We start from the raw sequence: 15,142 nt of genomic DNA, 5'->3' as shown, positions 1-15,142 counted from the left end.
AAAGATGTTTCGAGAGAAACATCAAACTCTTTTGCTTCGCATATTAATTAAGGATACAGGACCAAATAGCGAGATATCAATCCATTTTTTCACTATGGATCGAGGCTTACTCACAGTGTGCTATTAATAGTATAATTCGGCCAAAACATTTTTTGCAATTATAATTTCTTGCCTATCGTATTAAAAGCATATATTTCGCCCAAGAAAATCTAGTGCGCGTAGATTGATATCTAAGGATTTGCGGCAGCACCTTTGGAATACCAAGATGGAAAAGGAAATCTGCAGAACAAAATTATAATCACACAGAATCAATAATTAATGACTATATTAATATAAAAGAGTTAATTTCCAATTCCCTACTGTTTCAAACAATATAAATTTGTGTTGATGATGAATCTTCTTACGATCCTCTTTTAAAATGAGAGTGATCCAATTTTATGCCTTTTATACAGCCATTGTTGTAACCTATTAAGTAGTTATTTTTTTATTTAAATGAAGACTTCATTGAAACTAACAACTCGGGATCTATTATGAAAAATATATAGACTTGTAGAGTTTATTCAAATGCGAACGCAGCTCCTCAGTAGCAGGACCAGGACTTCAACTCGTAATATTCTTCTTTCTTCATTCTTTCTCTTTAGATATGATATCTATTTCTTGAACATTTGAAGCGATAGAGTCATTTTCAACAGAGTTTTGAAGTTGTTTCCGGTCGAATCTATCTCCCATATACCCAAAAATTGGTAAAAACAACATCAAAATTGCAGCTACTAAGGATGCTATAAATCCTTTTCTAAAATTTGGAGCATCACTTGTGGGATAGAACACGATGTTCGTCCAAACATTTATTGCTTGAGACACAGCATCAGAAAACCCAAGGACAAAAGCTCTCTCTTCATTATCGTGTCTACAACTTCTATTGATCCAACCGGAGATTATTGCTTGATTCACTCCATCAAAACCGATAATCAAATAGCATACCCACCGCCATCCATCAGGGATATTCCATGCTGCTAATGACGAATACGAAATTATAAATAGACACTGGGTAATTATCAAAAAAGGGTAGATGGAAAAAGTGTCTGAAAGTCCTGCAAAAAAGAACTGTGCAACAATTCCTACTGCTGCTTGAATAGTTGGATAATTGTTAACTTGAGTCACAGAAAATCGGTCAGGGGAATTTGCCAGCAACCACAATGGAAATGCAGTGCCATCGGTTAGAGCTACAACATTTAATAGAACCCAAAAGGCAGTAAAATAATGCACATGCCATCTTAAAAAGACTCTCTTTATCAAACTTAAATTCAATGAACCAGGAGCTGCAATACCTGAGATCTTAGTCCTTTCATTTGCAAGCTGTATATCTTCGGGACAGAGCCACCATAATTTCTTGACCTGATAAGGTGCACCCGGAAAAACAAAAAAACCAATCAAAGCTATAGGAACAGTAAGAATACCGTCAATAATGAAACCCCATTTCCATCCTCCTAATCCACCTTTGCCACTTAAATGAACATATGCGGCCGACTGCAAGTACCCCGAAAACATCCCACCTAGACTTGAAGAAATAGAAAACACCATTACCCTACGATATATCTCATCTCTTTTATACCAAGATCCTAAAATATGTACCACTGAACAAAATATGGGACCCTCTGCTAACCCGATTAAAAACCTTAATGCAAACATATCACTTGGATTCCTGACAGCAGCTCCACAGAAAGTCAAAACACCCCAAATTAACTCTAAAACAGGAAGCATATAACGTGCCCAAGGCCTCGTAACAAATAGCATTCCGAAGCACATAGAAATTATATAACCGGCGGAATATAATGATTTAGCATAACTCAAGTCATCACCCCCAAAATTAATATCATTTTCCATCCCCGAAACATAAGCATTAGTGATATTAGACTTATCCAATGATTTTGTAAAATAAGAACAACAGACATAAGTGAGAATACAAATATCTAACTTCAATAATAAAATCTTCTCCTTCTTATCTAAAGATGAGGGGTACCATATAAATAGACGAACAAACCCATCATACCAATGATTTAGCGTTCTTTCCTCCTCTGCATTAACAATATTAGCTATATTTTTATTTGTGTTCAGTGAAATATTATGGATGCTATTTTCATAATCCAAATCACCTAGTTTTTTCGATACTTCAGTATCGGGTTTAGCCATCTTCACTATGCTTTTGAGGCTATTTCGTGGGCTCATTCTTTATCATACAAAACAGAATCTGAAATTCAAATTATGTTCAAGAAGCGGAGGATTTGAGCTCTATTTGAAACCAGGGTCCCTGGGGCACAAATTCATTTCCTATGGCTCAAACGTGATAATAATAGAATTTCGCGTAATCCTCGATCGCCGTCTCACGTAACAATTATACGGAAGATCGACAAATTTCCAAATGGCTGTCTAGTGCACAAGACCTGTCAAATGTCTTTTGTTCAATGTTTTAAATTCAAAATAACGTCGATTACGCATGGAATAAACCTAGTGTGCAACTTTCTATTATTTTCTCAAGTACATTGTCACTTCTAAACTTCATTTCGAACTTTGAATCCGGAAAAAACTTCTTTTTAGATTTACCAAGGCTGACGTTATCAAATTAAGTTCTGCAGATAATACCAGTGTGGCAAGATAAGCCCATCCGAAGCCGTACGCTTGTTATTGTTGTACATCATTACGATGCTCTGTTGTGCCAAAATTTCTTATTTAGTAACTCATCAAAAGCTAATTGCTATGTCATGTGTATTTAATATGCCACTATATTCTCATCGAGTCCATAAATCAAATTTCTGGAATTCCACTATTTCATAATTTTTCTGATTGTGACTTGGTGATTAATTACACATCCAGCCAGACAAATTCCATCAAATGATTCATTTGAAGAGTAAATTCCTCAAAGTAAGGCATAGCTCTAAGATAAGTCCAAAATAACCAGAGACGTGTAAAGCCCATAGGTATGAGCAAAAGTGTGCCGACACCAGCGTACTATGTACATATATACACTTCATGTAGAACAGAAGATGGGTGATTGCTGAAAGCGACTTTGAAGTAGTGCCTTCGTGACATTAAGTTAAATCAGCATGTGCAGTCAATCTAAATTTTCAACACATCTTAGCGTATTCATAGTGCATGGATGCCTTAATTGGTCTACGTATTCAAGAGACAATATCTACGAAATGGTTGATGAAGAAGGATAATCTCAAGGAGGTGCAACCAATGGTCTGTTACAAGGGAAAACTGAAGGATTTCTTGACGGGAACTTGATATCCAAAATGAAAAAAAGGTACATGGCTTGTCAACACTATCGGTAGTGCCATCGACTTTGCTTAGGGTGTGCTTGGTTCATCACATCTTCTTTTTCAAGCTCTAAATGTATATCAGCTTGGTTTACCATTTAGAGCAAACTGGCATCATCAAAATGAGCTTGATTATTGGCTATTTTCGCTGTATTAAAATTTATTGCCTATGACGAAAAGATCATTCATCCTATTTCAATATCCTATCTAATTAGAGCTCATAAGAATTTAAAATTGATCGTAGTCCAGGAAGTTGAAATGATTTTCCGTATAAGTCCATGGAAAGGGTTATAAACTGTAATATTACATTATCTCTATTATTGTGAAAAATTCAAAGAAGTGATCTTCAGGAAGCTTTCTGATCAGGTTGCTTTTTCTTTACATGAAAAATAAATAAACCATTGATTAGATAATTGATCCCGACACTCATCTCTGCGGAATATTTCATCTGAATAAAGCAATTGCTTGGAGAGAATGAGGAAGGCCGTCAACCAAGAGTTAACAAAGAGATTCAATACAGGCTACATATTTCGCAGCAGTGAGCAAATGGTGAGAGCCAACAAAGCCATGTTGAACGCTTTTGGCTGGTCCTGGATGAGAAGCGATGGTTTCAACAAGATTATGAAGGAAGCCAAAGAGGTTTATGACGAGGATATGTATCGCTTCTATAAGCACATGTTTGGTCTGGCTTAATAGAGTAATTATTTACATGGTGATTGTTCACAAAGCACTTCTTTCGAGAGTCAACGCCCCAGTCGTATTTGGTTACTGATCTCTCTTATTTTAGTCACGTTTCTCTTTGTGTAAGTGCTATTATTATGTAGTACGATAAGAATGAAAGTAAACAAAAGATCCTTATAAAAGATCTCAAAGTATATTAACATGGTAAAAAAGCATATTTCAATTTTACGCTGAATGTATTTTCAAAGCAAAAATATATACCTATAAGTTATTCACTCTCAAGTATTGATTGACAGTGTCAATTACGCACGTTTCTAAATCGTTGAACTTAAAACCTAAAAGACTTTTTGTTGCAGTATTATCGACTACAGCAAGAGATAAGTTGGTAGCTTCCGGCTTCCCGACAGGTAACTTATGAGCAAGCTTGGGAAATTTTTCGTTGATAATATTCAAAAGTATCTGATCATTGAAATTTGCCTCTGACAAAAGCAATCTCTTTCCACTAAGAGAGTCTTTTTCGAATGCTTCGATATGGGCCCTGGCCACATCTCTAACATCGATGAATTGGCCAGAGACATCAGGAACAGGATCATTGGGCTTTAAACCTAGCAAGGTTTGAATGATTTCTGCAGAAGTGTTCAAAGTTCCCTTTGCATTTTGATCAAACGCTTGCGGGCCAAAAACATAAACAGGGTTTATTGTGCTCAAGGTAAAATTCGGCTTTTCTTCCCTCAAAAATTTCCATGCTTCTTTTTCAGCAAAGGCTTTAGAACCACAGTATGCAAAAAGCGCATTCAGTTTGGAATCCTCCCAAGTAACTGGATTCCAAGACTCTTCATTTACTTTGAATTTAGGGTCATTAAAATGATTCATATCAATTATCGCAGCCAAAGACGACGTAATCACAACTTTTCTGACATTTGTGCCATATTTCTTGATTGCTTTAAAAGCATTTGAAGTGCCAGATACTGCAGGAAGGAGAAGGTCTTTTTCAACATCCGTAACATCGAAGTAAAAAGGAGAGGCGGTGTGTAAAAAAACATTTATATCAGGGTGCCTCTTAAGAGCTTCATCAAATGCCCCTTCTGACTGAATATCCTTAACGACTTCATAACTAAACCTTTCAGAATTGAGTAAACTCTTCAATTTATCACCTTTTTCGTTAGATCTGACAGTACCCACTACATAGTATCCTCTCTCAAGCAACTGCTTTACAATATGTTGAGCAATAAAACCAGTGGCGCCAGAAAGGAAAATTTTTTTTGTCATTTGAAATTCTTGATGTGAATACTTTTCTTCTATGTTTGTAGTTGCTCTCAAGAATTTAAATATGTCAAGCTTATATAATACTTTCGACTGTTGTGGAGCCTACATATGAGATGTAAGATTCGGGGTTTTCGGGCTTTGGTTTTTATATACAGTCTGAGAACTGGATTTATCGGGTATCATTCAGGTTAGCATTTCACCTCATAGATCGCTTGACCTCTACCCGGTTTTATCGGTTACTTACAATTTCTGTAAAATGAAATTGAAGATAGTACCTGCATCATACAAAATCAAGAATCCAATTATGGCTCTAATTTTAAATGGCAGCTTTCTCTAAATGCGCGTCGTTTAGTAATATCACTATGTGAGAAAATGCTTATGTCTTCTTTCATAATTTTATTCTATGTCAGGATCTGTCCCACATTACATATATCTTTTATGGTGTAATAAGATCTGAGATTTTTTATTCGCAAGCAAATAATACTCCTTTAGAGGTTGTCTTTTATCAGCGTTCCTCTTTGGTACCGCATACAGCAAATGACAGATTGATCATAGTTGTTGATGTAATTAACGTATTTGTTAAGACAGCAGGCCCGTTGCTGTTCGCTAGATTAGCCGATGTCTTTTGCCCTTTGGAGGTGTATTCCGGCTACCAATCTGCCTTATTAGAATTATAGTTCATGCAGCTACCAAAAGCTTGGCTACATCAATAATTGATTCCGTCTTTACAGTTTGGGATTTGTTGGCGTCACCTTTACGCTTCTCATTATACTTTCAGACTTACCAAGCTTAAAATTTAGGTTATTTTATATCATTTTTCCAGAAACTTTACTTCTCATTGTCTTATAGTCTCCGATGTCTCTCCTTCAAGAAGATTGAACAAGATGGGAAATCGGAATGTTTGCAATAATATTTCCTCTGTCCAATATTCCTTTTTTGCGTTGCATGGTATGTTGCATAACGAGGCATCTAAGACAAATCAGTGGGTCTCGACCTCGACAGGTCTCCAGTATAAGGGGGTCAACAGCATAAGTACAAATGCTATCTAAATCAATTTTTTTAGAAAACGGATATGACTGGTTTAATAATAGCGATCGCATTTATTGGACTTATTATTATACCTCTCGAATTGGCTGGGAACTCAACGACTCAGGGCAAGAACTGTATTATACCGCGCTCATAGTAGCTGGAGTAGCATTGATACCTATCTTCGCAAAGTATCCGAAGTATTTGAATAGGACCTCCGTTATACCCTCAGAGTTTCTATTCAAATTGGAAATATTTCCCATTAATCAATTTTTTCTATCAACTTACTTCCTTTGTACCACAGCAAAGCTTGAGGAATCATATTGATTACCATTGCCAAATTGGATCGATCCCTTCCTCATTATTATTGTTCCATTATGTATTTCATATGGTGCTGTGCATTTTATTGCAGCGGGAGTTCTACTTATAAGACGCGTAAAGCCTCTCATACTTACAGGAACGCTGATTTGGATCATCATAGTAGGTATTTTCTATGATTTCGGAAGATATGTTTTATAATGTTACCATAGCAGTTGGGTGCGTCGCGGTGGTTGCTGCCCTATTCCATAAACCTCTAGTGATGATGCAAAGCAACCTCTCTCATGAAAATGAGTCTCTTGTAACCACTTCACGAATAAAGTTTCAACGATTTGTTACCCCATTTGGGTTTGCAGCAGGTGGGGCCATCGATGAGCATTTATCGCTGTACTATAATGTTAATGGCTATTCGTGTTACAGCTCTTTAAAAGCCTTGGTTGTTTCTTTCATCGTGGCTTTGATACTCTGTGATGCCATGTGTATCTCTTCTATTATGACAGAGAATTAACTGAAGTTCAGTAAATGAATGAAAATACCTTAAAACATTAAAAGGGGAATCGAATTTGAAATTGTCCTTTATCTTCTTGGAGGCCATGAACGAGGAAGCAGAAAAATGCTTTCCTCTTTTTTTTTGGTTTTGGATTCTCAAGCTATAGTAAATTATGCTTTATCGCCTGTCAATTTTTTATTTTGCAGTTAAGAGGCAAGTCTGATGTCGAACAGGGAGATGAAGTTACTCTCGTAAATACTATTGTGGGATGACGGCTGGTGTCAAGGATAATATTATTACCGCAATTTCTTCTGGTGTCAAGGATGGTGTCAAGGATTCGAGATCGTTATGGAGAGCATTGTCTGAAGAAATTGTTACAGAGTGGGTCTATATACAGTATATTTCTGGTCAATGAAATCCATTATATCAACTGCAAGCTATCATCGGTGACTGAGGGAAAGGCTGCGTGATGGTGGCGATGAATTCATGCCGCGAAGTATCTAGGGAAGTGCCTTGAGAAGTACCTTGAGAAGTGTCTAGAGTGGTATTTAGGATGATATATTCGAACTTGAGGCTTCAGCTGGAGCATTTTTATTTAGAGATTAATATAAGTAAGTGTTATATTAAATGTGTAGTTAAAGGCAGTAATATGCTATAATGTAAATGCCGCTTTGAATTTTTTTTTTCTTTTTTCAAGTCAAGACCATGTTGTGAGGGTTGCATATTCCTTATCTATCGCGATGTTAGTATAGATAGCGTACAAAATTTGTTATCATATTCTTAACTAGGTAGTTAGCGCTTTACTTATATTAAAGGAGATGCATGAAAAAGTCGAAGAACTTGATACCAGCATTTTTTCAAGTGAAATAAAGAAATAATCTGCCTGCGCTTGATTTTTTTCATAAAAGCGAAAAGAGAGTAATGACAAGATCGAAGGTTCTTAAAAATTGGTTCAGGAGGTGTAGGTACAATTGCAGCTTATGGACTTGAGTATTTGTGTAAAGCAGAGGTGACTGCGGTGATAAGTTCTGACTACGAGGTTGTCGCCACAAAGGGCTTTTAGATCATTTCTTGCGACTATGGTGACATACCCTCTTACATACCTTCAAATATTGCCCGAAGCGTAGAAGATGCTGTAATGTTTGGCCCTTTTATTTTTATTGTCGTTACTACTAAGAATTTACCTGATATCCACAAAGTGGAGGATATAATTGCACCAACAGTTACTAAAAACTCAGTTATTGTGCTCATACAAAACGGCATTGGAATTGAAGGAGCATGTATTAAAAGGTTTCCATCTAGTATAGTCATGAGTGGTGTCAGCATGATTTTGTCTACCAATAATAGAGGAAAAATTGATCATGTTGGCCAACTTAAAGATTGGATATTTCTTGAATCACAATATTGAAAGATGTAAGCAGAAAGATGCTGCTGATAGTTTCATCAGGATTTATTCGAATGAAAATAATAAATTCTTCTATGACGACAACGTTCAATTCACGAGATGGCGCAGGTTGGTTTATAACGCAACCTTGAATTGTGTTTGCACAATACTTGGTGTTGATACTGGAAGATTAGAACTTTTTGGTGGTAATGAAACTATTATAAGAAGAGCAATGAGGGAAGTCTTGAAAGTTGCAGAGTCTGAAAACATTCACATTCCTGAAGACGTCATGGAATTTATGCTAAGAGCAGATGATGGTGTATATTATTATTCGCCTTTCATGTTGGTCGATCTCAGAAAAGGTAATTACATTGAACTAGAGGTTATTTGTGGAAATGTTGTCCGTATTGCCAAACATGATGATATAAAGGTACCAACTTTATCATTATTTTAAGACATGCTTAAAGTTATACAATGTAAAGTAAAAGAGCAAAGAGGTTTTATAAGTGAGTCGAAAGAAAGATCGATCCCTGAGGCTAGAGAAGATTGATTTTTTTCTTATAGTTACCGATCTATAGTTATAAGCATCTTATTTTAGATTCCTCTCTTCAGCTACCATATCTTATTAAAAATATATTCTTGGATGAAGAGTCATGGTATACAGCAAAGTATGTTCATTGATACATGCCAAGAAGTTCAATCTTAAAGAGAGCTTGATTTCGAATTGCCTGAACTAAACGAAATTGCTTATCACCAGTGAAGAACTAGACTCGCAGTTTCGTAACTAATTAGGAACTCGAAGTACACTATCTTCAAACGAAATGTAGTGTACTTTATATTCAAGATATCTGTCAAATTGCTGGAACAGGAAAGGCAATTTCTTTGTCTTAGGAGAACATAAGAAGAGGAAATATGCATTGCTCTATGGCATCAGAATTATTCTTCAAAAATTTCTAGGCATGTTGAGAGATTATTCTGTAGCTTTTTAAAAAGAAAGCTTCAGAAACTCGAACGTCGATCCACCAAAACAAACAGGTTGCCCTGAACTGGATGGTGTCACAAGAAAATGCTTTTAGAGCTATTTCCTTGCAAATCACTATATGCATCTTTCTCCGAAAGCTATTTTTTCATAATTATCACAGTATAACGTCGCCTTTTTTCAAGATAAAGAAGAGGGCAATTTCCTTCTCCTCCCCAGTTTTCAAATAGATTTTCTCAAAACCCTTCAATTCTTTCAAGTGTCTCTTCACTCTTGGGTTTTGTTGCTGATATACACTATAATGACCTCAGTATCATCCAATTTACCGGTATTACACACCTTTAGGTTAACCATACGTCTCATCTATAATGACGCGTAAATTCTTAAATTTAAAAGTTGTATAGGATAGGCCATAGTCAAAGAATGTAATGTTCGCCTATCAGCCAACTCATAATATCTATAACCAACAAAACATCATCCTCGCCATACCGAACTTCGCCTTTGGTACTTCCAAACTTTGTAAGGTGACGCATCAAGATAAAAAGACATCCCAATTCATATCTTTAACAACTTCAGCCCAGTCTAGACACAAATTTCCATCAGGATTCATTACCCAGACATCCTCTATAATATTACATATCCATATGGGGTTCTTTGCTTTGTATTTAGTCATGTATCTCTCTATCCTATAGATCATCGCGACTCGATCGATTTTTGAAACACATTCCATTCCGCAAATCACTAGAGGAAATCCCATACATGTCACCAATCGTGTGTCGATTATCTCGTCAATTATATTCAAAGCTTTGTACAAAAGACCTTGTTGTTCAGATGAAGATGGAGGTAGCCTTCGGATATTATTGTTGAGATACAAACGACAGCAGAGCCTAAAAAGGTTGAAAAACATTACATGATCATCTAAAATTTCGTTTTCATCTAGTAATGAAGCAAATTGCCTTCCATTAGGTTGGCAACGAGAAATTTTCTCGGAATAGACCAGGGAGAGTGTTTCAATCTTTTCAAAAAACTTTTGTCTTAAGCGAAATATTTTATTCAAGTTTTCATTGAATTCCTTCAGCTTAATAACGCCATATTCCAAATTATTTGACATCTCCTCCAATTGTCTCCATTCATGCCTGAGTTTGACACTTTCATTTATTATTCCTCCAAGTATCAAATAGATTGGTTGAATAGATCCTTGAAATGGATCAATACCATAGTCACATGTATCTAATAACTTTTGGTGTTTAAAAACATCATTATATTCATCAATTAATTCACATCCCTTCAATGCAGATCGCGATGATAAAATATCGTGGTATTGAATATTTGAGAGAAGCCACTTCATTGAGTTGGAGAATTCAAACTCAAGAATCACTTTCGAGATCCCCCCTCGATTTCTGATCAAGATTTTGCACTGCTCAAGGAATATGGGTGCATAATGGGTATCCCCTGAGCACACTTCTGTGCCTAGCATTATCAAAAAAAAGCACAAAAGAATATAGAAATCAGACTTTGTAATGTTTTCGAAATAGGCGCCAGATGATTGAATCACTTTTGTTGCACGCTTTAAATAACCTTTGTAATTCAAGTTATCTGGATTTTCATTCATAAATACTGAGCCATAAGCTGCCAAGGCTAATTGAATAGACTTATTATTCATTGCCAACGGCATATATGTTTTCACCAAGTAATTGTGTTTATCTGGGCAAATCGTTATTAATTTAGAAACCTTTAGTTGGAAATACTCAATACATTTAAGTCCTTCGTCATCCAAATATGATATGTATCGTAAAGAACGCTGAGGGGGCGAAGAAAGGGACGTAGGTAACGATGGTAGTTCCGAATTAAAATCAAGAAGTTCTTCTTCTTCTTTTTCAGCACCTGCATCCCTTCTATCACTTTTGACTAAAGACTGATCTAAGCTAAAATCGATAAGGCTAGCATCTTCACTGTCTTTATTTTTTTGTTGAGACTGCTTTTTACCCCTATGACCTTTATCATCCCAAATACAGATTTGATTCAACTTTTTACATCGATCACAAGTAGGGCGTTCCCCACCACATTTCTTTCTGTATCAAATAAGTTAGCTTCTTGCTATGAAGAGATCGTGTTTACTTACTTACTTCTTTTGACGGCAGTTCAAGCATATAATAGAGCTTCTGGAACGTTTACCATAAAAATGCGTCGTCTTCACCGCCTTCTGGTGAAAGTTGCTGCATTTTGAGCTAGCTGTATTCCTTGAAGCTTCGTAAGATACAAAATCTCCCATGGTATGAAGCCTTCTTTTTGCATGGTTGACAATGAATAATCAAATACTCGCCTTGCATATATTCTAGGGCACGCACTTTTTATTGAATACAGGTCGTTACACTTTAATAGGCTTTTTCAGTATACTAAATATGCCTATAAAACTATACTAACGTTGTATTCAAAAGATAGTCTCTAATTACTTGTTTCCATTCCGGACGTCTTTTGTAAATGCCGAAGCTTTCTGGGAGACCATCGATAGCATCGCAAAAGGCATTACCCAACCCTTGCTCTTTGATTTGTGACAATGTGAACATATATGCCCTAATTGTAAATACTATGGCATCAGATTTTGGTAACTTGGTTAAGACTTGATATTCGCTTCTCACATATATCTCACTCAAATCTACATCGTCAAGAGTAAGAGGTTTAATGATTTCGTCGTGCGAATAGGAGTGAGTGTTTGAAATCAGAAACAAATTTGAATGAGTCTGTACAGCCCAGTTGTTTCTGGAGACGAAGGATCCATCTTTCATCCTTGCAAAAAAACGGTCTATGGATAATCCCAACTTTTCGTTTAGATGAGGGATTGGTGAATGAATCTCATTCATCGTTCTGTTGAACTTTTCTGCAGGGTCAAATCCATTAGGAAAGCACCATACACCGCCTCTCAACTTATATATATTGTTGTCGAGAGGATCCTTAATTAAAAGTAAGAAATCTTCTTCAACTGATTTACTCAAGTTCAAGAGCTGCTGATCTGCACTTGTTCCTTTAGTAGAAAGAGGTATTTCTTCTCCTGTGATAGAATTTTGGATCATTGATGCATCCTTGTCATTCTGGTAAAATATTTTGGGGTAACGTGATGCAAGGAATGTGATCACTGTTGAATAGAGCTCTTCAATTGCATCGAAACTGCTTTCATGGGAATAAACTGTTTGATTTTTATGACTCTTGACAATTCTTTTACGTTCATTGACTCGAGCTAGGTACGTATTTTCGATTAGGAGCCAGTCTTCGACTGCACAGCGGCGTATCCCCATACTCATAGCATAGGACTTTTTAAAAGGAAGACTTATTGTAGGTTGAACTACTTTCCAGTTGAAATAATCATCCACAGGAGCTACTGATAGATTTTTTCTCTCAATTTTGAACCTTTTTTTTACGAATAGCGCTGGAAAAAGCCAAGCTACACATCCCAAGAGAACTAAAGCAACAAAATAAAAGAGTGGTATCATTGCGTTCCCCCAAATTTCCGAAAGGTGGTTGTACTGAATGCTATTTTCTCAAGTTGACTTTATGAGCACATAGTTTATATTTATCGCTAGAAGAGAATCTCTTATCAAGGCGCGGCTATTTCCTAAAATGCATGTGCGTGTTTGATTAGAAAGCCTAGGCTCAAAAGCAGCAAATTATCGATTTCTCAAAAGTGCTACGAGCTCTCATTCTATTAGTCTCTCCTTTCTGAATCCAACAAATCAAAGAAATAAGAAGTGTTTTCCTTCGTAAAACGCAAGGAATCGGCCCGGCCCTTTTGGACTTGTATCTTCATCAAGTGTTAGTGATATCTAGCACTAAGCACTACATTCTTCATCATCTATCTTGACTGACTGCTGCCTTGGAGGAATAGTAGAAGGTAGGCCATTATTATGTTAGTCAATTTCTATTAATCTGCTAATTTAGTGACTACTGGTGAGTAAAAGGAAGTACTCGGGTTCTGAAATATTTTTTGTTTCGAAAATTCGAATATTTAGAAGCATTCGAACAAGCATCTCAAAAAATACTTTCCTCATTTAAAACAAATGGCATTTAATACACACAGCATATATTATAAAAAGTACTTTCCTACCGTAATTTCAGAACCAAAACCTACCCCATGAATCGTTATGTTCTGCTAAAACAGATTATTAAAAAAAAAAACTAATTTTTCGTATTCTTAGCATAGGGTAGACTAAAGTATAAAATCCAGATACCCTTTAATAAAGATAATGAGATGTAAGAACGTCCGCTTTTCTTTCAAAATTACCCAAAAATAAAAATAAAATTCAAAGATCAGAGTAAGGAATTGAAAATAAGCTTGGGGGGTATGGCTCGTCATCTATCGCTTCAAAATTCTTGTATACCCCACTCAAATATTCTTCTATGTCCTTGCAAAAATCTATCGTATGAAGCTGATCAAATCTACCACCCTTTTCAGAATTCTCAATCAATTTCTGCCTAAAATTTTTTAGCCTTTGCTCAATCCTACTAAATTTATAGTTGACATAATTTGGATAAAAGGTATCGTTCAAAAACGAAGGTGTAGCACTAGGTCTTTCAGAAACTGCAACTGTGGTATCCACGATTCCAGGATCCCCTGGAACAAAGGATAGCACGAGAGAAATCCTATCCGAATTGCTCAAAGGCTTTGTTGCCATGTGTTTTATTACCCTTCCTTGAAGCAACGTAGCATAACCTTTACGTGGCCCTTTAATTCTAACGACATCTTCATTTCCCTTTTTTATACATGTTTCTCCTCCAATCATGTTTTCGGGGGCTTCGAGCATCAACACACATACCATTGGAACACTATCATAATGCCAATGAACGGAACTAGGAATATGCTCTTTGTCTTCATCCTGCTTGGCCAAAAGTTCTACTAAATGACTGTCAACTATACTCTCTGCATTTTGATCTCCCCTTCTATCTGCTAAAGACGCATTGATATGGCCCCTACCAAAAACGTGAGGTATAGCCAAATTCATACCTGCTAGTGTACTAAAAATCTCTAAAGTCTTTGGGTGCGACATGGCTTCTTTCGTAAACAGAGTCTTATCAACGTAGCCAGAAACCTGAAAATCTCTTGAAGTCGAGCCTTGAGACAAGTTAACACGCCTTCCACATTCACGGATGATATCTGGTCTCAGAAATACTTCCCACTTCATTATTTCGACTGCTTCTTCAGTGAATAATGGAAAAGGCTCAACTGCAGCTACCTCACCAATGACTGCGCAATGTGTCTTCTCTATTCCAAGGTCCTTGAAAGTATGCTTTTTAGCAGCTTTTAGAGCCTTTCCGTCAAAAGCGATGTGCTTGGATGGATCAAATTTTATATGAGAAAAGAAGCCATCTGCATTCTCAATTACTTGTGAGAGCTGCAAAACTTCGCAAGATATTATATCCTCAGCTATGTCAAAGCTATGATTTCCATTGATAATTTCATCAGTCAACATGATGAGAAATATCAAACTCGGATTAATGTACTTCTCAAAAGAGTTCTTGAAATTCAACATATAAATGTGCCGATCAAAATCTGTGATATTTATCAGAACTATCGTTATCGTTATCAAAAGCGGCATTCACCTTAATTAGTTCTAAATAGCTTAGGACTGCATACGCCTATCAGGATGAATTTTCGTTATCACCTAAAGCGCTTCCTCAATAGTATATTT

General features: G+C 36.3%; 8 protein-coding genes across 8 annotated transcripts; 3 read left to right on the top strand and 5 right to left on the bottom strand.

The window, feature by feature from the left end:
• Positions 1 to 624: 624 nt before the first annotated feature.
• PRCAT00004298001 (uncharacterized protein) lies at positions 625 to 2,226 on the bottom strand (the record flags this gene model as incomplete). Its single annotated transcript, XM_062954287.1, has 1 exon — positions 625 to 2,226. The coding sequence occupies one exon, from the start codon at positions 2,224 to 2,226 to the stop codon at positions 625 to 627; it is 1,602 nt and encodes a 533-aa protein (XP_062811005.1).
• Positions 2,227 to 3,791: 1,565 nt separating this feature from the next.
• Positions 3,792 to 4,010, top strand: PRCAT00004297001 (uncharacterized protein; the record flags this gene model as incomplete). Its single annotated transcript, XM_062954286.1, has 1 exon — positions 3,792 to 4,010. The coding sequence occupies one exon, from the start codon at positions 3,792 to 3,794 to the stop codon at positions 4,008 to 4,010; it is 219 nt and encodes a 72-aa protein (XP_062811004.1).
• A 249-nt stretch (positions 4,011 to 4,259) lies between these two features.
• Positions 4,260 to 5,267, bottom strand: PRCAT00004296001 (SDR family oxidoreductase; the record flags this gene model as incomplete). Its single annotated transcript, XM_062954285.1, has 1 exon — positions 4,260 to 5,267. The coding sequence occupies one exon, from the start codon at positions 5,265 to 5,267 to the stop codon at positions 4,260 to 4,262; it is 1,008 nt and encodes a 335-aa protein (XP_062811003.1).
• Positions 5,268 to 6,783: 1,516 nt separating this feature from the next.
• Positions 6,784 to 7,116, top strand: PRCAT00004295001 (uncharacterized protein; the record flags this gene model as incomplete). The annotated part of the gene is made up of 1 exon (XM_062954284.1): positions 6,784 to 7,116. The coding sequence occupies one exon, from the start codon at positions 6,784 to 6,786 to the stop codon at positions 7,114 to 7,116; it is 333 nt and encodes a 110-aa protein (XP_062811002.1).
• A 1,343-nt stretch (positions 7,117 to 8,459) lies between these two features.
• PRCAT00004294001 (uncharacterized protein) lies at positions 8,460 to 8,936 on the top strand (the record flags this gene model as incomplete). The annotated part of the gene is made up of 1 exon (XM_062954283.1): positions 8,460 to 8,936. The coding sequence occupies one exon, from the start codon at positions 8,460 to 8,462 to the stop codon at positions 8,934 to 8,936; it is 477 nt and encodes a 158-aa protein (XP_062811001.1).
• A 1,057-nt stretch (positions 8,937 to 9,993) lies between these two features.
• On the bottom strand, positions 9,994 to 11,611 carry PRCAT00004293001 (Zn(II)2Cys6 transcription factor; the record flags this gene model as incomplete). The annotated part of the gene is made up of 2 exons (XM_062954282.1): positions 9,994 to 11,529; positions 11,588 to 11,611. 2 exons carry the CDS (start codon positions 11,609 to 11,611, stop codon positions 9,994 to 9,996), a joined length of 1,560 nt encoding a protein of 519 aa, XP_062811000.1.
• A 264-nt stretch (positions 11,612 to 11,875) lies between these two features.
• Positions 11,876 to 12,949, bottom strand: PRCAT00004292001 (heme-dependent oxidative N-demethylase family protein; the record flags this gene model as incomplete). The annotated part of the gene is made up of 1 exon (XM_062954281.1): positions 11,876 to 12,949. One exon carries the CDS (start codon positions 12,947 to 12,949, stop codon positions 11,876 to 11,878), a length of 1,074 nt encoding a protein of 357 aa, XP_062810999.1.
• Positions 12,950 to 13,756: 807 nt separating this feature from the next.
• PRCAT00004291001 (uncharacterized protein) lies at positions 13,757 to 14,983 on the bottom strand (the record flags this gene model as incomplete). The annotated part of the gene is made up of 1 exon (XM_062954280.1): positions 13,757 to 14,983. The coding sequence occupies one exon, from the start codon at positions 14,981 to 14,983 to the stop codon at positions 13,757 to 13,759; it is 1,227 nt and encodes a 408-aa protein (XP_062810998.1).
• Between the last annotated feature and the right edge of the window lie 159 nt (positions 14,984 to 15,142).

The sequence above is a fragment of the Priceomyces carsonii genome, assembly GCF_900007245.1.
Source record: "Priceomyces carsonii strain CBS4050 genome assembly, scaffold: Debaryomyces_carsonii_scaffold_4, whole genome shotgun sequence".
NCBI classification, from domain to species: Eukaryota; Fungi; Ascomycota; class Pichiomycetes; order Serinales; family Debaryomycetaceae; genus Priceomyces; species Priceomyces carsonii.
The sequence above is the reverse complement of the archived record's forward strand: the minus strand, read 5'-3'. Positions and strand labels throughout refer to the sequence as shown.